This window comes from Fusarium solani (assembly GCF_023522795.1).
Source record: "Fusarium solani strain SB1 chromosome Unknown bctg00000015, whole genome shotgun sequence".
NCBI classification, from domain to species: domain Eukaryota; kingdom Fungi; phylum Ascomycota; class Sordariomycetes; order Hypocreales; family Nectriaceae; genus Fusarium; species Fusarium solani.
In genome coordinates this window covers 878,829-903,384 of record NW_027072143.1, presented here as the reverse complement: position 1 = coordinate 903,384, position 24,556 = coordinate 878,829, and the positions used below count along the sequence as shown (strand labels likewise).

The window sequence follows — 24,556 nt, the reverse complement described above, 5'->3', positions numbered from 1 at the left end:
GCAAGCCTGGGGATGTCAAACCGCATCTGAATGAATGAGAATCAGCTTTGTTGTTTTGTTGGGTTTGTTTGTATTGTATTAATTTCGGTGCCTTGACTTTTTTCATGTCTTCTATTCGCCGCGTAGCCTTTCTTCGGGTCCAAATATAGAGGCCTTGTGTGAAAGCGGTAATTTGTTGCCTCAAAAGGTATCGTGAGTACATTGAAGAGTTTGCTTTCATGGTATCCTAATCTACTAATCCCAATAGATTTAAGTGTCTGAAGCCCTGTCGGACACATTGAGCGGGCTGAGTATCCCCTGAGGCTCATGATAGTCGGTGACAGCTGAACCGAGCTGGCAGCCGGAAAGAATGATGTACGAACCTCTGAATAAGACAATACTGAGCAAAATAGCTCTGACCGGGGCGCAATAGGCAGGATGGATAGCAGGCATAGGTTGAATCACACTTTTTCTACTCTGTACTCTGTATTGAAGGGAGGATCCGCATGCCTCAAATGAGTCTTGATCTTGTGGTCAAATGTTACACAGCCCCGCTCCAAGTTTTCTTATTCAAAACTTGAACACTCCTACAACAATCACTATTTATACCCCAAAAGTGCCCAGATCGACTGAAGGACAGTATCAAAGAATGCCTTTGGTTTCTCCTTTCCAATATACGCCCATTCATTCACATCCATTGGCTGCGTCTTCATATCATATCCGGCTGCCTTAATAATGGAGAAATACTCTGCAATCTGTTCTTTTGAAGGGTGCGGAAATTTCTCAACTATCTCGCGTTAGAATAGGAAGCCCGCATGTGCTACTAAATGATCCCACCTTGATCTGCGAGGTATTCGAACTTCGCCCTGAGTGCAAGCGGAGCTTCTTCCTGGCTTTGTTTCAGTCGACTATAGTGGGTCGGCATCAAACACCATCCTCGCGTGTTCATCAAAGTTTCGTTATGAGAAAGGTATGCCGTTTCATCCATGCTGGCAATTGGGAAGAAAGAAGTCGGCAGAAAGTTAGAAGTGGGCGACTACGTTGACCAGTCGATGATTGGGAGGGTAATGGGTAGTTGTTTAGGATGAGAATGGGGATGCAGTCGCCCTTTTCCTGCCTTTTTATGCCGTGCGTCTAGGCCCTTCAAGCCACCTTTTTGTTTCTCATACAATTATGAGTTAAGCGAGTCTGCAGTAGTTTGCAGCTCGTCAGCTGCGTCACCCATGGTCCGGGACAACAGCGAAGGCAATACTGCCACCGTGTTACCTCGGGTATTGGTTGGAACTCGGCAGTTTTCCCCACAACCGAGTGTGAGTGGGCTCGCATGGCAAGCGCTTCGCTGTTGTGAAATGATAGGTCAACTGGTACTTGCTTAAGCGCCTCACGACCGACGGAATTTGGGACTTTGGGCGACAACAATGGCGAGAAGGGGCAACAATGCAAGAAGTGAGGCAACAAAAAGCAACAGAAGGCAACGGGGAGATAACATGGGTGGCTCGGAGCCTAGTGGGAAATGAAAGGTTATCAGAGGTGCCAGGATGTTGGCGGTGCACCATTGGACTAGCCCTTGTTGTTGTTGATGCATATCCAGTGCCGAGTATCAGAGCTTTACCGTTTAGTGGCAGCACTTGAAGCAATAGATCAGCAAATCCAAGGATCAAACGGTGGTCTCAAAGGACCCGCGTGTTGGATGGAGTGGGTGATGAAAAATAGGTCGATGGGCCCTCCATCGCTAGTTCGCCAGATGGACTCCGTCTTCTGGCTCAGTTATCCCATCAGGTTCAGGCACGAGAGCGAATTGGACACATTGAGCTAACCGGGTGCCACCGGACGTTGATGACAGTCGATTACTACCTGAACCGACCGTACAGCCCACACGAGTCTCTCAAGTCAATGATGCTGGATAAGCCCGCTGTGGTCTGGGCGAAGCAGCGAGGAGAGCGTTTATCCTCCTCGAAAGCAAGTGCTTGCAGGGTAAGGTGAACGATCCAGGCAAAATGAATATCGATGCAACAAGAAGAAGTGTAGTTTGAATCATTATGCTTCTAGAACACACTTTATCTTCAAAGGACGGTTCATACTACCCGGCCCCAGTCCGTAGACTTAGGGTAGGAGAAATCACAAAACACTCCTCAGCCGACCACCTACTATAGCTCACAGTACTCTCTGCGGTATGTTGGGCTTCTGGCTTGAGTCCTAATCGTATATCCACTTTCTCCTATCTCGCAAGTGCTTTGGAACTTCTTTCGAGGCCTTTAACTGTACTTCGAGCCACTTTTGAAACTCTTCTTCAGTAGGGCCTGGCAGGCTCCAAACTGTCTCACATTAGAAGACAGTCTATTTACGTTGTTTTGTGACCTTACGTATGGCTTGAAGCTCATTCGCCTTTGCAATCGATGTAGGATTCTCCGAAGCATACGCAAAATCTAGCGAGAGTTGGGCATCTGCGGTAACGCGCTGCTGCAGATGGAACCCCAAAGAATTCTTCGTGTTCACGAGGGTCTTTTGATCAAACATGGTGGATGTTTCAGCGAAATGAGAATCGAGAAAATAGTAGGCAAAGGAGGCCAGGAAATGAGAGATGCAGTGTGTGCCCTATTGGGATGAGAACAGGGGCAGAACAGCAATTTATAGCGCGAATCTAAGCTCTCCAGGCCACGGCCGGGGTCCGAAGACAGTTACATCATGGTTCTGTTTAACACATGTAGCCTTTCTATGGCTACGCAAAACAGAAGTCAAAGCTGACGATTGAGTCAAGCGGGTCAATATTGTAGTCTGCTGCCTATCAACTGCAGCACCCACGATCCAGGACACTAGCGAAGGCAATGCTTCCACCGTGGTACCTCGAGTATTGATTGGAACTAGGTAGTACCCCCCATAGCCGAGTGTGAGCAGGCTCGCATGGCAAGCGCTTCGCTGTTGTGAAATGATAGGTCAACTGGTACTTGCTTAAGCGCCTCACGACCGACGGAATTTGGGACTTTGGGCGACAACAATAGCGAGAAGGGACAACAATGCAAGAAGCGAGGCAACAGAAGGCAACGGCGAGATAGCATGGGTGGTTCGGAGCCTGGTGGGAAATGAAAGGTTATGAGAGGTGCCAGGATGTTGACGGTACGTCAGTGGGCCAGTCCTCATTGTTGAAGAGCATCCATTGCCGGGTATCGTCATCTTACTATTCCGAGGCATGTAGTGGATCAGTGGACCCAGGGTGAAGAGCCAGCATGTTGCATGGAGTGAAATAAGTCGATGAATCCCCAAGCGCCTCCATCATTGGCTCACCAGACTGACTCAATTGTGCCTAAAGGTTCGGGAGGCTTGATAAGCGCCCGTCTAAGGCACGATTCGAGGTGGGCCAACATGCGTCTTGCGTATGTGCCATTCCGCGGCATCAAATGGGCCGAGGCCGAGTTTGCAAGTACGTAGTGGGCGGGTAAGTCTTGCTACGGCCCGTGGAGGGTTTGATGTGGATCAAGTGTGAGAGCTTTGGTGGCCACGAATTTCTTCGGCGACTTCTCACAATGGAAAGTCTACCCCCGTAGCAGACACCGGCAAAACCGGAGAGGCTGGGAGGCACTCACCGGTCTTTGTCAAACCAAGGATGAACAGCGCTTGGCCTGAATCGCCTAAAGGGGCCTTTCCATTCTTGGTTTACGATGCAGCCATGCTACTGTACAGTACACCTCGATAGCGGCAGCCACATGATCGAAAAGGGGCGGACGGCGGGTGACCTGATCCACTTCTCTCCTCTGGCTTCAAGACGAGATTAGATGTTGGCCTGGGCAAGCTTCCCCCGTGTCACCTCTCATGCTCTCAACCGAGCCGATTCATGCAAGTCTCCTGCCTACATACTTCGTGCTTTCCAGCCCCTGCAGGCTTGGTAGCGCGACGCCGTTCGGGGAAATGTCGAGGAGGTAGGGGCATGACTGGTCAGCTTGACAGATGAGGTGTGGGAGGGCGGGCTTGACTAAGGTCGGCTGAAACCCGCCATCTCCCCGAGTCATACCATGCGGCTGATAACAGTGTGCTCGGATCCTTGGGGGCCTCAACCGCAATTGTAAGAGATCACCATCGCAAGCGGCAACGGGGCACATGTTTGATTTGGGTAAGCTAGACCGTCGACGCTGAGCCTTATTCACCTAAGCAAGGGAGCCTGCTTTAGCTGCCAGGTCACTTTAATTATGAGGCCAACGACCGAACAGGCTGTCCCTATGTGAGTCATGTATCTGCATCCTCCCACAGAAAGTCGCGATTTTCGCCCTTGCTCCGAGACCCCGGCGTGGAGGCAATCAGTGCACGGACTCTGACTAGGGGCGTGATGCCTGCCTTGGCGCTGTTTTCAATACCGCCGAGTCTTCTGACCCAGGGACTTCCTTCTGCTGGGTCTGGAGCGTGAGTCGGTGGCGAGTCGATCATTGGTCAAGGGAGCTAGATATGGAGACGAGTTGCTCAGTGAGCGGCTGTCACATATACAGACTATCCTCCAACTTGACCTGTTTTCTTCCTCTATCTGCACGCACATGCACTCGAACTCAACATGCCTTGCATATATGATAAAATCTCTTACACCGATGAGCCTCGACGCCCTCCTGGCTCGCAGTTCGGTGCTCCGCTGAATATGAATGCATGCCCCTGTCTTCCATTGCGAGTGATCCCATTTGCCAGATATCCCGGGCATGTACCTAACGCAGGTGCTAGAGCCAGATAACGAAATCAGCATTCAAGGAGAGCCGGGCCTGACGGAGATCTCGCTGTTACCAAAACTCGGAAAGGAGGTTTGTTAGGCAAGGAGAACCAGGGTCCCGACGAGGGGCGCCGCCGGATTGATGAACGAACGTGCGGATAGCAAGGCAACTGCATAACCCCTTTGCTTTTTATCTGCAGCCTTTGTTCATATTATGGCGAGGTCGCTTGCTCCGGGAAACACGGCACACCTCGCTAGACATCGATGGCTACATTACATGGGACCCATCTCATCAACGGACAGATCGCCCACTTTTTCTACGCCAACGGACAGATCGCCCACTTTTTTTACGCCAACGAAGGAACTGCCCACTTCTTTTACGCCAACGAAGGAACTGCCCACCTTTTTTTACGCCAACGGACAGATCAATCCACAACCTAATTTTCACGTCGGCCGACCCATGAGCCCCTTTTCACATTTCTCACCAACAGGCCATTCCCCACCCACACAGTGCTCATCGAGAATTAAGTACAGCCGTTGCACCCTCTCTCATCTCATTGGTACCCCGAGCCGAGTTAGGGCTCAGGGAATTGGCTGTGGAGTGCCGACGATTCACCATGGGCCTTACCGTCAGCAGCTCTGTGCGGGCAGTGAAGTGCGCAAGGTTAGTAATATCCCCTTGCATAAACGGAGCCTATCCTGAGCTTTAACCTGGAACGTTAATGTGACCCTCGGCAATGAGTCTGGAGATATGAGTCGAAACTCCCCGTGCTTTTATGGACACGTCAACACAAACGGGTTTCCCGCAGGGCCTAACGCAGCGCGGGAGAGACTGCAGCTAGTCTGCCTACACGGCTCCGCTACCCAGTAGCCCAATAAAAATGTTTGTGGGCGGCACTGGTTGCCGCCGCAAAGACTTTCAAGTAGCAGACGCTTTGGCTATTGCTCCATCACTGATTTCCGGCGAAGATATTCATGGGGTCAGGTGATGTTCTGACGCCGATACTGTCGTCTCTGTACCAAGCACGTCAGGCGTCGAAGACAGATGTGTGTTGGTGCATTTGCCGAAGGATCGAGCACTGCGAGGGTTGGGACTCGAGGGGGTGCTAACGCTACCCAGCTAGTATTCAATATGGCTATCTAGAAAGCTGGTGAGTGGACGGAGGAGACAAGATAGCGCTCCCCAGGGCTGTATATGATGCTCCCTTGTGTTGATCGTTTCGTTCCTGTTTGGGGGGCTCAGCTCTAAGATAGAATGAAGATGTCCAAATGAGCCAGCAGCAACCGTTTCTATGAACCCCCTTGCCAAAGCCCAAACATTTTCTTCCGTCATCAAAGTTTCCCGGTGAATCTCGCTCGGGCTGTTACTGATGGCCGCGGAAGGGTTTGTGCGCTCAATGCCTTTGGAGATGCTTGTTGGGTTGCCCAGACGGATAGTATTGCCTCTTTGCATCCAGAGCATAACATTACATCGGTTATTTGCACCCAGGGCTCTAGATTCTCTGTCGAGGGCAGCAAGGCTGCTATGGGATCTTGGCGATGTGGCTGACGGCTCACTCTGCTCAGGGAATCACGGCGGTCCATCTGATTAGCGTTGTGGACTGTGTTCAGATGAGAAGCCTTATCGGAGAATAGGGTAGACTACGGCTCTAGGCATGTCAGGCCGAAACTAAAGCAATCTGGCGCCGGTGGCCGAGTGGATTCAACTGATGTCTCGGTGTTGGTTTAGTTTATTGCGATGAATCGAGCGGGAAACTACTCTTGTTTCTTCTAGCGAATAAGAAGGCATTGTTATTGTCGTCAATGAAGGCCCCAAAAGAGGCCATCAGGCACATAGCAAAAAGACATGGTCATAGGAAGACGCATATTCAGAGTCAGGATCGGACGCAATGTCTCAAATGCAACAGGATAACAGGATGATACAACAGCCGCCTCAATGATGGCTTTGCTGCTGAGCAGGCCCTCTGTCCAAGATACTTTGGTGCTTATTTTCTATGAACAAGAGCAATTGGGCTGACTAACTTGAATCATGAATACTACCCCTGAGCTAAAAGTGACCTGTGTATCGCCTATAGCCGGAGGAAACACATCTCTGAGTGGGCGCAGTTTATTCCGTACCTCAGGCGACTGATGAGTGACTGACTTATCATACTTCGCCTTGGACACCCTCGGCGCTGGGCTCCCCGTCGTCAAGCTTGGTGGCACCCTTCTTGCCCATGCCCCTCCAGGAACTCATCGCCCTCCATGATAGTGTGGAGCTCAAGACCAGAGTCCTTGGAGTAGACCCGGATGCCAACGATGCCGACGGCATTCCATGGAGCAGGCGCCCCCTCTTCTTCGGTCTCGTCGTCGTCCTGGACTGCTGCTTGTTTATAGGGAATGCCGTGAGGCTTTGAAACTCTCTCATTGGCCAAGTGGACAACCTCCCAGTCCTCAACGGGAGAGTCTGAGGACTCGTCGGCGGAATTATAAGCAGGTCGCGCCCTGACAGGCAGGGGATCTTCCTCTTCAAAGAGACCAGGTGTTGCCCCGTCGATCGGACGCACCTCTTGCTTGTTCCTAGCGGCCCCATCCACAGATTCCACCGGCTTTGGGGTCAAGTGCGGTGAGCTAGTCGAGATAGACACTGCACCAGCAGTTTCAGCCTTAAGATTCTCAGAATACCCGGGGGTCTGTGATGTACGTACCTTAACAGGCCGACCCCACTCCTGCTGGAGAGGGGGTGACGAAACCCGTAAATCCGTCGAAACCGTAAATGCCTCATACAAACTTGCACGCGCACAACTCAACCAAATCGATTCCAATCAATTCGACATTTTGCATACTGAATTTCCAGTAAGTGAAGTTATTATGACCCAAGTTTCAGCGAAGTCCAGGCAGGCTGCGGCGCGGGCTGCGCGCGCCTATCTAGCCGGTGCGGGGTTCACGAAGACGACTCGGCGGAGCCCTTCACGCCCCTACAGCATTGAAGACGTTGCGAGGCTGCACAACGCCAACAAGCCTCTAACTGTGAAGTATCTATATCTCCTGAAAGCAGGAAAGCCGCTCCCTTCAGAGAAGAAGCGGCCTGCTAAGGGAGGACGGCCTGGGGCACTCACAGCCGCCGAGGAACGTGCCCTCATCGAGTTTATCCGTTCAGTCGAGAACTGTGCATTCCAGGTTACAGAAGCCTGCATCCTCAATTATGCCTGCTTCCTAAGGAAACACCGAGTTGGAGTGTCTGCGGCTCCGGTCTCGTCAGCTTGGGCTCGCCGGTTTAAGAAGCGGCATCCGGAGATTCAGTGTACCAAGCCGAAGGTCAAGGAGATCACCCGTGCCGGTGCAGAGCTCGATATCGAGAGAATGGACCTTTGGTATGACAACCTCGAGAGGACGATGAAAGAGAAAGATATTGTGCCTCGCAATTTCTGGAATTTCGACGAGTCTCCCTTGAAAATCGGTTGGGTTGACGACTGCCCGAGAATCTATTCCATCCGCAAGAGGAAGAAGTCTCGACCCGTGAGCTTCCAACCCGGCAACAAGGAGTCATTTACAGCGGTGGATGCCATCAGCGCCGCAGGGCTCGCTATCCCTTCATTCCTTATATTCCAGGCGAAATCGCTGCTCGAGGAATATGCCTTTGCAAACATCGATGACGAAGTCGTTCTGACGCACACGGAGACCGGCTTTAATAACCACCATCGTGCGTTCCAGTGGATACAACACTTCAACCGTCATTCCTTCTCTCGGAGCAGTGATTTTGACGGTTTCACTATCGAAACCTGGTTCGGATATAACGCCGATCTCACGAGAACTTCCTGGACCGAAGACATCGCCTTCAGGGCATCCAAGATGACACGGAAGTCGGCCCCGGTGCACAGGCTGCTTCTAATGGATGGGTTTTCCGCTCATGAAGATCCTGACTTTCTCTGGTACTGCAAGATGTTCGATATCACCGCCTTCCAGCTTCCCAGTCATACGAGTCACCTCACACAACCTCTTGACGTTGGAGTCTATCAGCACCTCAAAAAGGAACAACACAATGCTCTTACAGACTTCATCATCGGCGGCGGACTTCGGATGACACGTTTTGAGTTCCTTAATATGTGGGATCGTATGTATCGAGCTGCCTTCCTGTCCTGTCACATCTACACGGGCTTCCAGAAGTCAGGGTTATGGCCACCGAATAGAGAAGTAGTTCTCGCATCGCTACGGCAAGCAGCTAAGGATATCGAGGAGCCGATGTTCCCTAAGCTAATCCATCCAGTTACGCCGAGAAAAGCAAAGAAGGACCTCGCCTCTATCCGTCATAAGTTCACCGACTTCAGTAGCCCTACCAGGGCCAAAATCGAGCATGCCGAAGCCGCCTTGGACTACGCTATCGTCGCCAAGTTATCACATCAGAGGCTCGTTAGTCTCCAACGGGAGCGCATCCGCATTCATGCCCTGAGAACGCATACACTTCGACGGGTACCGAATCCAACCGACAGCGCCCTCTCCTTCGCCGAGATTCGAGAGAGAGTAACAGACCGAGCTCATGACGACTGGATTAAGGAGTTTAAGAGGCAGACTAAGGATCAGAATGCATGGATGCAAGAACTACGAGAACAGGAATCAACACGAGGAAATCCAACTACTCCAGCTCTCCGCGGTCGAGCGGCAGCTCGAGCAAAGGCAGCCCGAGCACTCGAAGAAGCACAACGACTAGAGGAGCAACGCCGAGCTCTGCTCACGAACGAGGAGCTCGAGGCCCAGGAACGTTTCTACTTGGAATGGCTTCAAGCTGACGAGGAAAGGCGTTCCCTGTTATATACAACAAGCCCAAAGAGCTTGGTTGACTCCATCCCCGAGATCGACACTTGGAGGGATGAACAGACTGCCCGCCGAGAGGCAGTGGAGGCTGCCGCCGGTGCCGAGGACGTTATTGTAGTTCAAGATCTTCCTTCCTCGCCGGGTGATTTTCTCTCGGTAGAGTCATCGCCGGAATTGCCTCCTTTACCCGACGACGAGTCAATGGATGAGGATGAGGTTGAGATCTTCACACAGCCACGGGTTGAAGGAACAACCGCAGTTATTTTAAATATTTCTCAGAGGCCATTTGCGATCGTAAGAGACGTTGAAGATGACCCTCAACTACATGAAGTCAATTACGGAGGATGGGGCTACAATCGCATGCCAACTCGCTACGACGATGCGCCTGAAGGCGGCGAAATTGAGGCCACCCCGGACGTCAGGATTGCTGCGCCGGGGTCGCAGCGACGGAACCGCCGACCGGCGCAGGTTGGCTACAACACAACCAGAAGTAAATGAAGTTCGTTCAAAGTGGGGATATCATTTATCCAAATTCTCAGATACATGCAGGTATTTTCATTTTAATTGTAGCATGCGAATTGATCGAATTGTGGTACAAAATAGTTATGTAAGGTATTTACGGTTTCGACGGATTTACGGGTTTCGTCACCCCCTCTCCAGCAGGAGTGGGGTCGGCCTGTTAAGGTACGTACATCACAGACCCCCGGGTACCTGGAGACTTCAATGGAATCCAGGACATCCTTGTCGGCACCAGGCTTGGTCTCAGCACCATTGAATGCCTCGCCCTCCGACTCGCCGTCAGCCTCCTCCACCGCCTCAGAAACCTTGGCTTCAGCCTTAGTAAGCCTCTTCTTCATCTCAGCCCTCTCGGCCTTCACCTCGGCAATGTACTCCTCGTCTAGGCGAAGCTGCTCGGCTTCCCAGGCCTCACGACGCCTCTGCTTCTTGAAAGCGCGCCCTCTGGTCCGGCGCAGATCCCAACTGAGGCGGCGCTTTTTCTGTCGGCACTCAGAGGCCTTCTCCCCGCGGCGCTTGATGAGCTCATTTATGTAACTCTTTGCCTTGCTCTGAGCCAGATCATGTGAGTGGCCGACCTGGACAAGCTTCTTGTTCTGATCCCTATTGTGGCACTCGCGCTTGACAACTTCCTCGACGGAACAGACATTAATGTCTCGCTTGGCAGTAACCTTGAGATGAACAACATAGTTGCCTGCAGGGAGTTCTGGAAGTTCCACTGACACCGATCTGTGCATGACATAGTGGCCATGGGGTCTCGCAATGTAGTCCTCAGCATCGGGGCTATCCTCTTTGTGAAGCCGAAAATTTAGATGGAATGAGTATTGTCCCCAGAGGCCGGCGTAGTACCGTCTATCGAGTTGGGACAGAACCAGGAAAAGGGGTGAGTTCTTGGTCAACTTGAACTGGAACCTCTTATAGTACTCTTCCTTCCATGGTATGTCGACGGCAATCCAGCGCTGACAGCATCGCCAGTCGAGGCCACGGAAACGTCGCATGCAATCGAGGTGGGTAAATGTTTTCATGAAGTCCTCGTACGACATCCAGAAGACAGAGTCGCTCCCAGGCGTATGGCCGAGCTCCTCAAGGACCTGGATTGTCCACTCCTTAGAACCATCACTCCAGGACCCTTTCCAGGTACCTTCGCCAACCTTGCCTCGAGGATCCCGGAGTTTCACCAAGCGTTCTCCAGATTCGAGCTTTCGAGCATCCATAACGACGTAGCTATGTGCTTCCAAGATACCATCGGACCGAACGTGCCTGCCTCCCAGATAATCTGTTGAGGCACCAAAAAAAAACTCGTCATTGGCTCTGGACATCTTATCCCAAAACCTGTCCCTGTTGAGGATGCTGGACATCTGCAGCCCGGTGGAGACATTGCCTGAGAGGTCTTCTAAGCCCTCGCTCATCCAGCCGTCAGACAAAGACGCATAGTCCCCGTGAGCTTTAGCATAGGCCTTCTCCATCAGTGGGACCCAGGTCTCGTTCTGGTCCCTACACCGGGCAAAGAAGAGCGCCTTAGAGTCGGTTTGGTAGGTTTTTCGATACACATCCTCGTTATCCTCATGGCCAATCTGCTCTAGGAGGTGTCGCTGGATGTTGGGAGGGTTCCAGTTGGCTGACTTGAGGTAGAGCTTGTCGTCAATGATGGTTTGGATCCACTCGCCGTCTCTGTAGAACACGAAGCCGTAGATGCCAACCTCGGTATCGTAGGCGACGCAGATGCGCTTCAGTTCATCTGGAGCATTGCCAAGAGCTGTCAGAGCGCCCATGATCCAGCAGTTGCTTAGATTTCCTTGTTGGACGTCGCCGCCATTCACATTCTTCATGAAGGTGGGGTTGTCGAAAATCTCAGGGACTCGCTTGACAGATCTGGGGGTCAAGGCTGAGGGGGAAAGAAGTGTATCCCTGTCGAGCTTAAAGCGCTGTGAACCAAGGCTATTCAAGTAATGGCCCTCCTTCTGTTCGAGGTCTTGTTCCTATCGCAGTTAGCAGAGGCATCCATTGTGTGCAGTATTCTATCTTACCAAAATCCAATCGTTGTCATCGTATCTCATGCCCGCTCTCTTGCATTCTTCGGCCCGCTTCTGCACTATACGCCTACACTTCTCCGCAGTGCGCTTGTACGCGTCCGCCAGCAACTCATTCGATTGACAATAATCAGCCGCACTGAGCGAGAGGAATCTAGAGGGGAGGACGGCAAGAGGTTTTCCAGGGTGGCGGCTGAAAAATCCATCCCAGGTGCGGTCGATGGAGGCCTGAGGCGAAAGTCTCTTCTTTCTCTTCTCTCGCTCGTTATTTCTGGTGATAGTGACGGTGGACTGCATTCGAGGGCGCCCAGAGCCATCTGACTCCTCCGACGAGCTATGACTGTGCATGTCGTAAGCCGTAGGAAAAAAAAGTTGGTGGCCCGGGAGAGGGTGTGATTCTGCTTAGGAGAAAGAAGAGCAGGTGAGGGAGCCAGTCGTAAATGGCTCTCTATACCTGACGCTTTTCCCTCTCGCAGATGGATTATTTGTCAGGGGTGAAGGGGCAATAGCCGACACCAAGTTGCAGGGGGCCTCATAATCTTGTCGATGCCAAGCGGCGGTGAATCCGGGTTTTCAGCCCTCATTCTGAAGGCATGGGGAACCTTGCAAGGCGCCTGCATTCGCGCCGACCACACAAATTTTACATGACAGTGCATTAATGTATGCACGATTGAGTCAGGCTCACTGCGCGTCACTCTAAACATTACTTTGGGTGGAGTACATCGCTGCCGTTCTCGTCGCGCAGATGCTACTTAGTTATCTCTTCCCTCTCTTGTTGACCCTTGGCGGCTGAGTGTTGGGTCCTTCACTCAGCCGCATAATGCAGGGGGCCGTACTTGGCCGGCATTGCTCTGCACAACAATGGCAAACACGCCCTTTGGCAATGCGTAACCCTTATTATATATGCTGGCTCTCAGCCCCTCAAAGTCATGTCTAGGACAACCTGGCACATTTCGCGCTCGACTGTCGCTGACTCATACCCTTCCGCCAAGGCTGAGACATAACCAAAAAAGGAACCACGATGCCTCACTCGCAGCATGACGAAGATGCTCCCAACATCACCGGCGGCCCTGATGCCCCCGTGACGCTTCTCACCGATTCCCTTGAGAAGCCATCGCTCGACGATCGTGACTACCGCATCATTCGCCTCGACAATGAGCTCGAGGCTCTTCTCGTCCACGAACCCGAGAGCGACAAGGCCAGCGCAGCCCTTGACGTCAATGTGGGAAACTTCAGTGACGAGTCCGATATTCCGGGCATGGCCCATGCGGTCGAACACGTAAGCCCACACCTTCGATGCCCTCAATTCCCTCTAGCGCACTGGCTAACGTCTCTGCTTCTACCTATAGCTCCTTTTTATGGGTACCGAGAAATTCCCAATTGAGAATGAATACGGTCAGTATTTGTCTGCTCATTCGGGAAGCTACAATGCCTACACCGGCCCGACCTCGACCAACTACTTCTTCGATGTCGCCGCCAAGCCAGCCAACGACCAGGATCCTTCAGACAGCAACCCTTCTCCCTTGCGCGAAGCCCTGGACCGATTCGCGCAGTTTTTTATCGAGCCGCTCTTCCTCCCCAGCACGTTGGATAGAGAGCTGAAGGCTGTCGATTCCGAGAACAAGAAGAACCTCCAGAATGACACCTGGCGGTTGCATCAGCTCGAGAAATCTTTGTCGAATCCCAATCATCCCTTCTGCCACTTTTCGACAGGCAACTTTGAGGTTCTCAAGACCCTCCCTGAGGCTCGTGGTATCAATGTGCGAGACAAGTTCATCGAGTTTCATGCCAAACACTACTCGGCCAACCGCATGAAGTTGGTTGTCCTGGGCCGCGAACCGCTTGACGTTCTCCAGAAATGGGTCGTGGAGTTTTTCTCTCCCATCGTCAACAAGAAGCTGCCACCAAACAGATGGCCCGGAGAGCTTCCATTCAGAGAGCCCGATCTCGGCATGCAATGCTTTGCAAAGCCTGTCATGGACTCGCGGGAGCTGAACCTTTACTTCCCCTTCATTGACGAGCAGTTCATGTTTGCCAGCCAGCCCAGCAGGTACATCAGTCACCTCATTGGACACGGGGGTCCTGGAAGCATCATGTCGTATATCAAGTCCAAGGGCTGGGCAAACAGCCTTAGCGCAGATGCCTATCCTGTCTCCCCTGGCACTCCCGGCATCTTTGACGTCCAGGTTCGCTTGACGGAAGAGGCACGCCATTTTCACATTCTGTTTATAACCAAGTAGTGCTAACATGACGCAGGGCCTTAAGAACTATCCTGAAATCGTCAAGATTTTCTTCCAGTACATTACCCTCCTTCGCGAGTCTCCGCCCCAGGAATGGATCTTCCAGGAGCAAAAGGGAATGGCGGACGTGGATTTCAAATTTAAGCAAAAGAAATCAGCCAGCCGTTTCACCAGCCGAATCAGCTCGGTCATGCAGAAGCCCCTGCCTCGAGAGTGGCTGCTCAGCGGTCACAGTCGCCTTCGGACGTTCGAGCCTAAGCAAATCAAGGACGCCCTTGCCATGATTCGCCCTGACAATTTTCGAATGGTTATCGTATCTCGCAACTATCCTGGCAACTGGGACCAGAAAGAGAAGTGGTATGGAACCGAGTATCGTTACGAGAAGATCCCCGAAGATCTTATGGAAGAGATCAGGCAAGCTGCCTCAGTGTCCCCCAACGAGCGCCTGTCATGCCTTCACTTGCCCCATAAGAACCAGTTCATCCCCAACCAGCTTGGGGTTGAAAAGAAGGAGGTCACAGAGCCGGCGCTCAACCCACGGGTGCTGCGCAACGACAGCATCGCAAGGACATGGTGGAAGAAGGATGACACCTTCTGGGTTCCTCGTGCCAACGTCATTGTCAGTTTAAAGACGCCGCTGACCTACTCATGTGTCGAGAACGTTGCCAAGGCTCGTCTCTTTTCGGATTTGTTACGCGATGCGTTGGAAGAGTACTCATACGATGCGGAACTCGCTGGCTTGCAATACAGTGCCAGTCTTGAATCGCATGGTTTGTGCTTGAACGTTAGTGGCTACAACCACAAACTTCCCGTGCTTCTGGAGCAAGTCGTTTTGACTGTGCGAGATCTGGATATTAAAGAAAACCGATTCGAGATTGTCAGGGAACGCCTGACCAGATGGTACAACAACTGGCAGCTTGAGTCGTCCTATCACCAAGTTGGCGATTATACCACCTGGCTGAATGCACCGGAGCGATACTTCACAGTGGAAGAGATTGCCGCGGAGCTTCCAAGTATCACGGTAGAGGACGTACGGCTGTTCCAAAAGCAGATACTAGGCCGGCTGTTCATCGAGGTCTACGTGCTTGGCAACATGTACAAGAAGGATGCTCTGAAGATAACGGACATGGTGGAGTCCATCCTGAAGCCTCAAACCCTGCCTAGAGCTCAGTGGCCTGTCATTCGGTCGCTCATCCTGCCGCGAGGGTCTAACTACGTCTTCAAGAAGACCTTGAAGGACCCTGCCAATGTCAACCACTGTGTCGAGACCTGGTTCTATGTCGGCAGTAGAGAGGACCGTGTAATTCGCACCAAGACTCTACTTTTGGGCCAGATGATGCACGAGCCCGCTTTCGATCAGCTCCGTACCAAGGAGCAGCTGGGCTACATTGTCTTCAGCGGACCCCGAGAGTTCTCAACAACGTATGGTTTCCGCTTCCTCATCCAGAGCGAGATGACTCCCGAATTTTTGGATTCCAGAATCGAGGCTTTCCTCAGGAGATACGTGGATACACTAGAGGAGATGAGCGAGACAGAATTTGAGGGCCACAAGCGAAGTCTCGTCATCCGTAGACTGAAGAAGCTTCTAAACTTGGACCAAGAGTCGTCTCGCCACTGGTCACAAATCACCAGCGAGTATTACGACTTTGAGCTCGGTGGGTACAAGCAAATGGAAATATCTAGGCACATGCTAACTGGCTACAGCTCAACGAGATGCTGAGCAAGTCAAGAAGCTGACGAAGCCGGAGATGGTGGAATTTTTCAACAAGTATTTCGACCCTGCCTCGAGTGAGAGGGCCAGATTATCGGTTCATTTGCACGCGCAAGGCAAAGCCGAGGGAGTGGAGAAGAGACAGGAAGAGGCTCAGAAGAAGGCCGACGAGGAGGCGCCGGCTGGAGATATCCCATCTGCCATTTCCACCGCCGTGGAAATCACCGACGTACGGGTCTTCAAGGCAAACCTACCAGCCAGCTCAGGGGCACGACCGGTGAAGGAAGTGAGCGAGTATGAGGATACGGAAGCGAAGTGACTACAGCTTTGTTAGACGACAGAAGTAGGGGCCGGATCCGGAGGTAGGTCTCTGCCGGGCTTGGTTCCACCTTCCGCGCCGTGTGGCTCCGTATCTCCGTCTTTACGGGGAGTACCTTTTTACGGGGAGTACCTTCACAGATTCACTGTGTTCCTTTAGTTTTCTTATCAATACATGAATCGTGATGTGTAAGATATGAGATTTCAACTACGTATTCATTGAATTGGCAGCCTTCTTGCTCCTTCTCGTGTTTATAAAGGAGGCAGCATCAACAGAGTGTAACCATGCCTACAATGATGCCCAAGCCTTGTCTTTGTCTCGCTGGGACTCCTGAAATGAGAGTGGCCCAACTATGGGTGGATTTCGTGCCTCGAAACACTGCTCCTTCCGTCTTCTAACCAAAAAGCCTCGCACCGAATTTTCCTTGTCTTTATGGAGTGTGTACGTGGAGCTTGACGAGTAAAGCTTGGCACGAGGGACAGCAGACATACTGAGGGACCTTCTTAATTGAAGCTGATAGGGAGATTCACTAAGGCCCAATGATCTCCATTCCCCTCACCACAGGCATATTTGGGGCACGAAGACCTGACTGCACCTTGCCACGGCAGGAGAAACCAGGCATATACGACGGCAGTGGCGGGCAGTAGTCGTGCAAGCAGTGACTCCTGGGTGGCATCGAACAAGGCGGAGGCTGAGGCGGCGTCGCTTGCTGGACAGGCAAGTGTGCAGAGTCGGCATAGGCATAGCGCAGGTCTCTACGAGAAGGGGCGTTTCTCTTGTCAACTGGGAGCCTTTTGAGGACTTGTGGAAGATGAGGGGGTACGCACGATTGTAGCACGCTCTGGGGAGGATGTCGCGCTGCGCTGGGGTACATGAACACGTCTTTGCAGCTCGTTCCTACGCCCTTGCCCTCTATCTTGATGCGGGTTTCGGGCAGGGATGGCGATTGCGGCACCGGGAACTGATGGGCGTCGAAGTACCGCGACCGTACGTGCTGTGGGGCTTGACTGGGAGGGAAGGGAAGCTGCCCTACGGAGAGCAGGCTCGCGCAGCTCGATCCTTGCCAAGATCCAGGGTCAGAGGTCTCTGAGGTGCTTCTGCGCGCCGGAAGAGAGAGCGAGGGGGGCGGAGGGGTGGCCCTGAGCGACTGCTGACGGCGCTGGTGGCATTTCTTCTTGTTGTACTTGCCAATGCCCCAGGTTCTAAGACAATGATGGTAGGAACGGATGCTATACTCCAAGTGCATGTCAGTGATCTTCTCTTAGATCCTATGTAGCTTTCTACAAGAATATAGAAACCTACGATGCCTCGAAGCTGTACTTAGTCTTCATAATGCCTCGTACCTCCTCGAGGGTCCTCCCCTCCTGGATGTATAGATTGGTAATTGTCGCACGGTGCTCGTTCCAGGGCTTCGCCATCATCTTTGCCTGCCGATGAGAACTCGACCAAAAACTTTGGTTGGTTTGAGGAAGGGGAGGAGAAGAGTGTTGTCGTGTCAAGGGGGAAGAGTTTCTCGAGTTGCTCTCTGTCTCAGTCCTGTGGGACAACGATGGCTGAGGTGATGGTAAGAAAGTCGACGGGCGTTGAGGTACGACAACGAGATGAATTGAATCTTTATTTCCCTTTCTCTTTTCCTGATCTTTTGGTTGTTACTGTATATGAGTATCGTTGGGTGGGCTTGCTGTTGTTCTTCAAAACCTTGTGGCGAGAGAAAATGGAAGGGAAAAAAAAAGATTGAGACAAACAAGATCAGGGGCGTAGCTCGCTATTGAGAGAAAATCACATACGTCTAAACTGAATTAAATAAAAAAAAAGGAGCTCAGAGCCTTATTAAGTACTTCGAAGAGTCCCGCGTGCCCTTAGAGCCTCGTTTTCGCAAAGTGTGGGAGGGGAAGGCTTCACAAGGCAGCTGCAGTAGCGAGGCAGACAAACAGGGGGGTGGTTAAATTGTATACCTATATTTTCGCCTTCCCATTCTTCCACTCTTGACCATGTGCATCCTCTTCTGCAGGACTTTCGAGATGATTGATATTAGCCAGGCTTGTGTTAAGGCAACACACACGTTGACGGGCCAGGCTGGTCGTTGGTGGCAGTTCAACCTCATCCTGCTGCCAAACGTATCATCAACAATCGTCGTAAATCACCCGATACTCTCAGATGAGATAAAAATGAGAGTGCGGTTCACATAGGAGTGGGAACAAGGTGAGAAAAGAAAAGAAAAAAAAGCCTGCTCGGCTTGGCCAGGCTGCCGCTGAGCTGGCTAACGCAAGGCGACCAGCCTACAGGGCGCGTGCCCGTTCATCCATGATGGGATGCTGTATCTTTGAGTGGTTCGCCCCGGAGCCTGATTCTCACTCACAACTGTGGGCGCGATCTTGTCTCCCCTGCAGCAGTAGGCTTGGCGGTACGCATCCTACGCAGGGGGTTAGCGTGAACGACAAATCCTCTCCTCTTCAGCGTGGCACTTGTTCCCGTTCAAAAAGGCTAGCAGCAAAGTGACCGCTGGCGAATGCAACTGATCATCTTGACCACCACACGCGGTGAATCTCTAACCCGGCGCAAGGTGCAGGGTGGCGGCTCAATCATGGTAGTGTGTCTATGTGTGTGCTTTTTCAACCTAGGCCATGATTGCTGCCCCTAAGCCACAGTGGATTGTCTTGCATGTATGACCTCGACGCTGCTCGGTTGAGCAATGGGGAAGGGGGCTTTGTGAGCTGAAGTTGTGGCTACCTCCACCTTGTCTCAGCTTGACTGGAACAGCCGGACGGTGTTCCGATCCTTGCGGCGGTTTGCCGTTGCCACTTGTACAAGCTGTACATGGGTCTCGTTTGATCTTCAAGCCTTGTTGTCCCCTCTCCCACCTCAAACCATGGTTGGTGGACACCATGCACAGGACTCATAAGCAGCCACATCTTCGGGCTGTCACAGAACACCTCGAATTCATGGAAAAGGCGTCACCATCCCCAGGCCTGTCTGCTCTTCGCTCCACTTTCAGCACCTTTCAGCATCCGACCCCAGATCTCCAGGGTTAGCTGACCACCTCATGAAACCTGTACTACTTGTTCTGTCAAGTCACAATACAGCGAAATGTCAACGCCGGCGGTATGTGGCCTGCCTTAGCCCAAGCCTCGACCTTTCCCCTCGACCCTTTCTTCTAATATTAGCATTTTCCTGTCTATAGCAAAAAGCCAATCTTGCCCGGATAAGGGATAACCAAAGGAGGTCACGAGCCCGGAGAAGAGAATATCTCCAAGAACTCGAGCAACGACTTCGAGTCTTCGAACTCCAGGGCGTCGAGGCATCCTCTGAAGTCCAGCAGGCCGCCAGGAGGGTGGTTGAGGAGAACCGCCAGCTTCGCGGCCTCCTCAACCGACACGGCATTACCGATGATGCCATATCTACTTATCTACACACCAGCGGCGCGGCAGCCCAGACCGACCCGACGCCAACCCCCCACTTCCCTTCGAGCAACCCTAGCGACGCTGTTCAATCACTCCAGCACGTTATGGCGCCGAGGAGACCTGCTCCTCTCGATCCCGGTGTTTCCTATGTTTTACCGCCGCAGGAGAGTCGCGAAATCCCCATTGCTAGCGTCTCAACGAGCAGCTCCTCCCCGTGGGGGCCAGAGCCAGCTTACTCACACGGCCCGGTATACGACCAGACAATCCATCCTCCATTAACGCAGCCGGTATCATCTCATATGCACCCACGGCAACAATGTTTCCCGGTCGTTCCGGTCACTCAAGCGCCACCAATTGGAGCCCACGACTCAGGTGCAGCATTCGCACGCCTGCCGTATCACTCACCCTTGCACTCGAGCGAGGTTGGGAAAACGCCGATGGAAAGTTAGGGACATCCCGCAGGGCGATGTTAAAAACTAGTCCTCTTCTAAAAGCGATTGCAGTTTATCCCAGAAAACAAACCGATTCTGCCAGTCCCTCTCGCATGTTCAGTGAAGTTGTCGACATGGCTCTCTCACTATTTTTCTCGAAGCTTGGAGGTAACCGATGCGTTGGCTCTCCACGTCGCCAGCTATCAATAAATGCAACTATACTACGCAAAGAATCCCCCCTTCGCTCTCAGTAATGGCTGCTACGAGCTTTTCCCACCAGGGATCCCTCTCACAAATGGCCTCTGGTAGAACCGCTAGAGGCGTTGGCGTCTTGATACCATTGTCGATCCAACACCAGGTGCGCTTCAGACTCTCTAGCAACAAAGGAACGCTCTGATCCAAGCTCATTAGCATCCTGGCCTTGAAGAAATCGTCATGGGTGCAAATAACATCTCCACTTACACTTCGAACCGGTGTCTTGAGGATTTGCTCAAACCATGTTTGCGACACCTTCTTGTGGTCGGTGCCAATGGCGAGCAAACCCAAGATGAATGCAGGCAGGAGGGGTGCTTGTGCTGTGAAACACGGGCCTGACGTAGGTATGATGCGAATGCATCTCGCGAGGTCGTCCATTTGGCCGACAACTGACGGATGATTTCGGGGCAATCTTGGGTTTCTGTCAGCGCCGTGGGCCTTCTGAGCCAAGGCAGCGAAGATAACAAAGGAATACTGATTCAGCAGGTCTCATTCGGTCCTTACCTGAGAAGCCGGCAAAAAGGTATATTATTGCTGTAATCCTCCAGGCTTCAGCTGTCACCTCTGCCACTTCCTCTTTTGATTCGGTGATCATGATATTCGACCTGGATCTAATCCATTCGATCGGCTGAGGGCTTTCTTTAGCCATCTCCCAGGATTTATATTCACGGCTCCACTGTCGGGTTGTCTCCAGATTAAGGAGAAGGTATTTCGGTGTCACCTGGAAAACAGTACTCTCTGGCTTTTGCATAAGGCAACTGACACAATACGACACATGTGCTATGCTATGCATTAGCCTCGTCGACAACCCGCATCCACCATGGATCTCCAATGTCTCTCGCTCATTGCCGAAAAGTAGCCAGTTAAACTCCGTGGCCTGTTCCAGTGGGTTGAATAGATCTGCGTCGGGGAGAGGCGCGAGTAGCTGGGAAAAAATCAGGCCACGGCCGACGATGACAGACAAGGCATCGCGGAGGTGACTGCGTTTGACGGCCACGTTCTCCCAAAACGGACCACCGGAATTTGTCTGGTGCAGAAAGTGTTTGCATTGCTTGTAGCCTTCCAGCCAGGATGGAGAGCCAGGTTTTCCATGGCGCTGCCGGACCTGGACAACCTGCAATAGCGTGAGAGTTGAAGGACAGTGATTTGGGATCACTACTTACATGAATTGTGGAAAGAACGACCCCGAGGGTAATAGACTCCTCTCCTTCCCCAGGCCGCTTGCTCTTTAGTTCTTTAAGTAGCTCTTGGTAATACTTAGCAGCCATTGTGTATCGACGGCAAGCTGCTTTCCGGATGCGCTCGTCTGCTAGGTAATCGTAAATATACATACCAGCCAAGCACCCGATAGCGCTGGCAATCGCTGCAGAAATAGCTGTGTTCCTGCATGCCTGCGCTAGGATTAGGAGCCATGGGTTCGTTTCGACAAGAACGCTCCGTCCGGGATACCAATTTTTCAGGTCTTTCATCAATGTCAGTATTTGATGCTTGAACAGGGGCGAACGGGAAACCGTTTCGTCGTACAGAATGTGAGTAGCCTCATGTCAAATCCGTCCTCCTGACTCCCATCCTCCTGACTCCCGTCCTTCTGACTCCCGTCCTTCTGACTCCCGTCCTTCTGACTCCCGTCCTTCTGACTCCCGTCCTTCTGACTCTGGAGTCCAGAATGCGACGACGGAAACATCGATTTGATCTGCGCGGGTCGGGCCTGAGGTTGGGCCCATGTTTGCTGACTCGTGATGTTTGCTGATGACACAAATGTCCAGTCTCTGTCGATTGTCACCGATGATGTAGATCCACTTGCTATATCGGACGGGTCACGGGAGATCGCAGTCTTGCTACCACAAAATGGCAGGCGCCCGGAGGCAGGAGTGCCCTGATTACTGTTCTTCTTCGATCGAGATGATATCCCCAGCGTTGGCGGCCGTCCTGAAGTTTCGGATGGGGGCCAATTTAACTTGATGAAACCATCTACTCTACCGGAGCTTGGTCGAGAGTATGGGGAATCGTGCTTGAGTAAAATGTCCGGCGAATCTTCAGGCAGAGTGAAAGGACTGTCGAGAGGTTTCACATCAGGCGATGTGGCTCTCTGAGGCTCCGCGTCAAGCTTTGCAGTTCCAGAAGTTGGTTTGGGTCGCAACAGACGCAGTCGGCGTTGTTGAGGGGCTTGTGAAAGGGGACGCGAACGCTTGCCCCGTAAGTCGGGAGGAGAGTATGATCTGACTGCGACGGTTGTCAGCACAATGGTCTACCATCCCATGCCTCAATTTTGACTCGCTTTCATACAATTGATGAAAACTCTTGGTTGGTAACGGTGATCTAGGTGGAGGCGACGACGCAATAGGTAGAAGAGGAGCAGACAGCTTGACATGGTTCGCATACTCACATTGGTGAGGCAGTAGGGTAGAAGGATTGGTAGATTCAGCAAGGCCAAAGGCCGAATCCGGCGAAGGTGCTGGTGTCAAAAGCTCGGCAGGTAAGTCAAAGACTTGAAAGTCCCATCCAATGCTGTTGCCGTAGTCGTTGCCGTTGCCCTCGTGGCCGTTCGCCCATGTAGGAAGGCTGTCAACATACTCAGAGTCAAACCTGACACGCTTGGGACACCTGGTCAACGCATTGGGGCTTGTCAAACACTCCATTAGAACTGACCGTCGCCCTGGCAAGGCAGCTAGTCGACAAGAGGGCCGAGGTCGGTTTGGGGTGTGCCGCACTCTGTGGGTTGGAGCTAGACAGCAATCACGCCGCCTGGACCACCGCCTGTCAAAGAGTTGGTTCGCAGGAGTAGTCGAAGTGCAATTTCTGGGAAGAAAAAAGACCGGTGAGAATTGAGAGGTGGATTAAGACGAGGGAACAAAAAGGCAACCGCAGGAGAACATGGGTTTATGCGAGGTCCTGAGCTCCGCCTGTCAATAGCAACGATGTACCTATCGCCATATTGCTCACGGTTGGGCCCAGATCAAGACATTGCTCAAGGTATCGATCGAAGGGAAGCGAGGGCGAGACCAATCCTGCCCAATCAGACGGATTTAGCTCGACAATCCAAAAGGCCCCACATAAACCGCGACTTTTAGCGCGACGATGAGCGTCCGGGGGTGCCCGGGCCCTGACCATCAGGCAAACCCCCCGCGGCCTTGGCATCACGCTAAAAATCGCGGATTTAGTGGGCCCCCATGCTCGGCGCGCCCAGGGGTTATCTTGGCGTTGGAGCTAAAAATCGGGGATGTGGTGGGGAGGTATGTCACAAGAACCTTGTCCCCAAGGCTGAGAGTCCATACCCGACGTGCATCACACGCCCTCTCTTTTGTGCAAAGCGGGAGAGGTCGGGAGGAGCTAAAACAAGAAACGCTAGGAACCCGCCGGTATCGTTTGGAGTGCACGAGGGGCAGGCCTCGTTGTGGTGACCGTGCCGGGAGGCCAGCTTCACGCTCGTCTTGGGCTGCGCTGGGTGGCTGAGTATAGAACAGTTTGGGGGGTGGGCGAAATAGGCCCGCCTATGGGCCAGGCACGAGTAGACAATCCTGAGGAAATGCTGAACGAGGACATCCGCGACGAGAGAGGGTAGCCTACCCAGAGAGCACGACCGGTGTATGCGGCAGGACTTGTTCCCTTTCATCCTCATCCTGCGGTTCTACGCAGCCAATGTAAGCGTGCTTGCTTGATTGACCCGTTGTCCGAGCCGTGGCTACTACAATATGCATGTGTCAGGCTCGTGGGAACAAATTAAGCCACAACGCATCAACACCTAGGCGCCGCCCCAGGAGCAGGTACCAGTTGGAGAGCGGTACGTGGCCCGACTTGATTTACAAACAGGGCTTGGTGGAGCAAGCTCGATGAGGCAAAAGTGCCCGAGTTACTCGCACTGGGCTGAGGAGACAACAGCGCTAAGATGGGTAGAGGCTCACCCGCCCCCTGCCAGGCCACGGTCTATGAGCCAATTCCCTTTACTCCGATCAAGAATTGTACACCTGTGCTCTCCAGCGCATGCTCAGAAAGCCCGAGGGCTTGCTTCCTCCGTTCGGGCGCCGCGGCAGTCGGCATGTCACTCTCTCTGCTACTGCATCCCCACAGCCTGGTCAGAAGGGAAGTACCTTGAAGAGGTATTAAGAGTCACGCCTACCCAACTGACACTGCTCTCTCTCCTCATCCCCAAACTCTCCTTCTCTTCTACCGCTCAGACAATCATATTATCACTTTGTGGC

The 24,556-nt window shown here is 52.5% G+C and overlaps 8 protein-coding genes across 8 annotated transcripts; 3 read left to right on the top strand and 5 right to left on the bottom strand.

Moving 5' to 3' along the window:
- Nucleotides 1–2,175: 2,175 nt before the first annotated feature.
- MRS44_018226 (uncharacterized protein) lies at nt 2,176–2,496 on the bottom strand (the record flags this gene model as incomplete). Its single annotated transcript, XM_065616423.1, has 2 exons — nt 2,176–2,294; nt 2,343–2,496. 2 exons carry the CDS (start codon nt 2,494–2,496, stop codon nt 2,176–2,178), a joined length of 273 nt encoding a protein of 90 aa, XP_065472495.1.
- A 4,356-nt stretch (nt 2,497–6,852) lies between these two features.
- Nucleotides 6,853–7,486, bottom strand: MRS44_018225 (uncharacterized protein; the record flags this gene model as incomplete). The annotated part of the gene is made up of 2 exons (XM_065616422.1): nt 6,853–7,335; nt 7,430–7,486. The coding sequence occupies 2 exons, from the start codon at nt 7,484–7,486 to the stop codon at nt 6,853–6,855; spliced, it is 540 nt and encodes a 179-aa protein (XP_065472494.1).
- A 27-nt stretch (nt 7,487–7,513) lies between these two features.
- On the top strand, nt 7,514–9,952 carry MRS44_018224 (uncharacterized protein; the record flags this gene model as incomplete). Its single annotated transcript, XM_065616421.1, has 1 exon — nt 7,514–9,952. The coding sequence occupies one exon, from the start codon at nt 7,514–7,516 to the stop codon at nt 9,950–9,952; it is 2,439 nt and encodes an 812-aa protein (XP_065472493.1).
- Nucleotides 9,953–10,070: 118 nt separating this feature from the next.
- On the bottom strand, nt 10,071–12,348 carry MRS44_018223 (uncharacterized protein; the record flags this gene model as incomplete). Its single annotated transcript, XM_065616420.1, has 3 exons — nt 10,071–10,130; nt 10,174–11,949; nt 11,998–12,348. 3 exons carry the CDS (start codon nt 12,346–12,348, stop codon nt 10,071–10,073), a joined length of 2,187 nt encoding a protein of 728 aa, XP_065472492.1.
- A 673-nt stretch (nt 12,349–13,021) lies between these two features.
- MRS44_018222 (uncharacterized protein) lies at nt 13,022–16,270 on the top strand (the record flags this gene model as incomplete). Its single annotated transcript, XM_065616419.1, has 4 exons — nt 13,022–13,279; nt 13,350–14,186; nt 14,257–15,895; nt 15,945–16,270. The coding sequence occupies 4 exons, from the start codon at nt 13,022–13,024 to the stop codon at nt 16,268–16,270; spliced, it is 3,060 nt and encodes a 1,019-aa protein (XP_065472491.1).
- Nucleotides 16,271–16,799: 529 nt separating this feature from the next.
- Nucleotides 16,800–17,691, bottom strand: MRS44_018221 (uncharacterized protein; the record flags this gene model as incomplete). The annotated part of the gene is made up of 2 exons (XM_065616418.1): nt 16,800–17,472; nt 17,573–17,691. The coding sequence occupies 2 exons, from the start codon at nt 17,689–17,691 to the stop codon at nt 16,800–16,802; spliced, it is 792 nt and encodes a 263-aa protein (XP_065472490.1).
- A 1,464-nt stretch (nt 17,692–19,155) lies between these two features.
- MRS44_018220 (uncharacterized protein) lies at nt 19,156–20,120 on the top strand (the record flags this gene model as incomplete). The annotated part of the gene is made up of 3 exons (XM_065616417.1): nt 19,156–19,297; nt 19,343–19,372; nt 19,459–20,120. The coding sequence occupies 3 exons, from the start codon at nt 19,156–19,158 to the stop codon at nt 20,118–20,120; spliced, it is 834 nt and encodes a 277-aa protein (XP_065472489.1).
- Nucleotides 20,121–20,318: 198 nt separating this feature from the next.
- On the bottom strand, nt 20,319–22,996 carry MRS44_018219 (uncharacterized protein; the record flags this gene model as incomplete). The annotated part of the gene is made up of 5 exons (XM_065616416.1): nt 20,319–20,831; nt 21,121–21,471; nt 21,521–21,819; nt 21,882–22,580; nt 22,744–22,996. The coding sequence occupies 5 exons, from the start codon at nt 22,994–22,996 to the stop codon at nt 20,319–20,321; spliced, it is 2,115 nt and encodes a 704-aa protein (XP_065472488.1).
- Between the last annotated feature and the right edge of the window lie 1,560 nt (nt 22,997–24,556).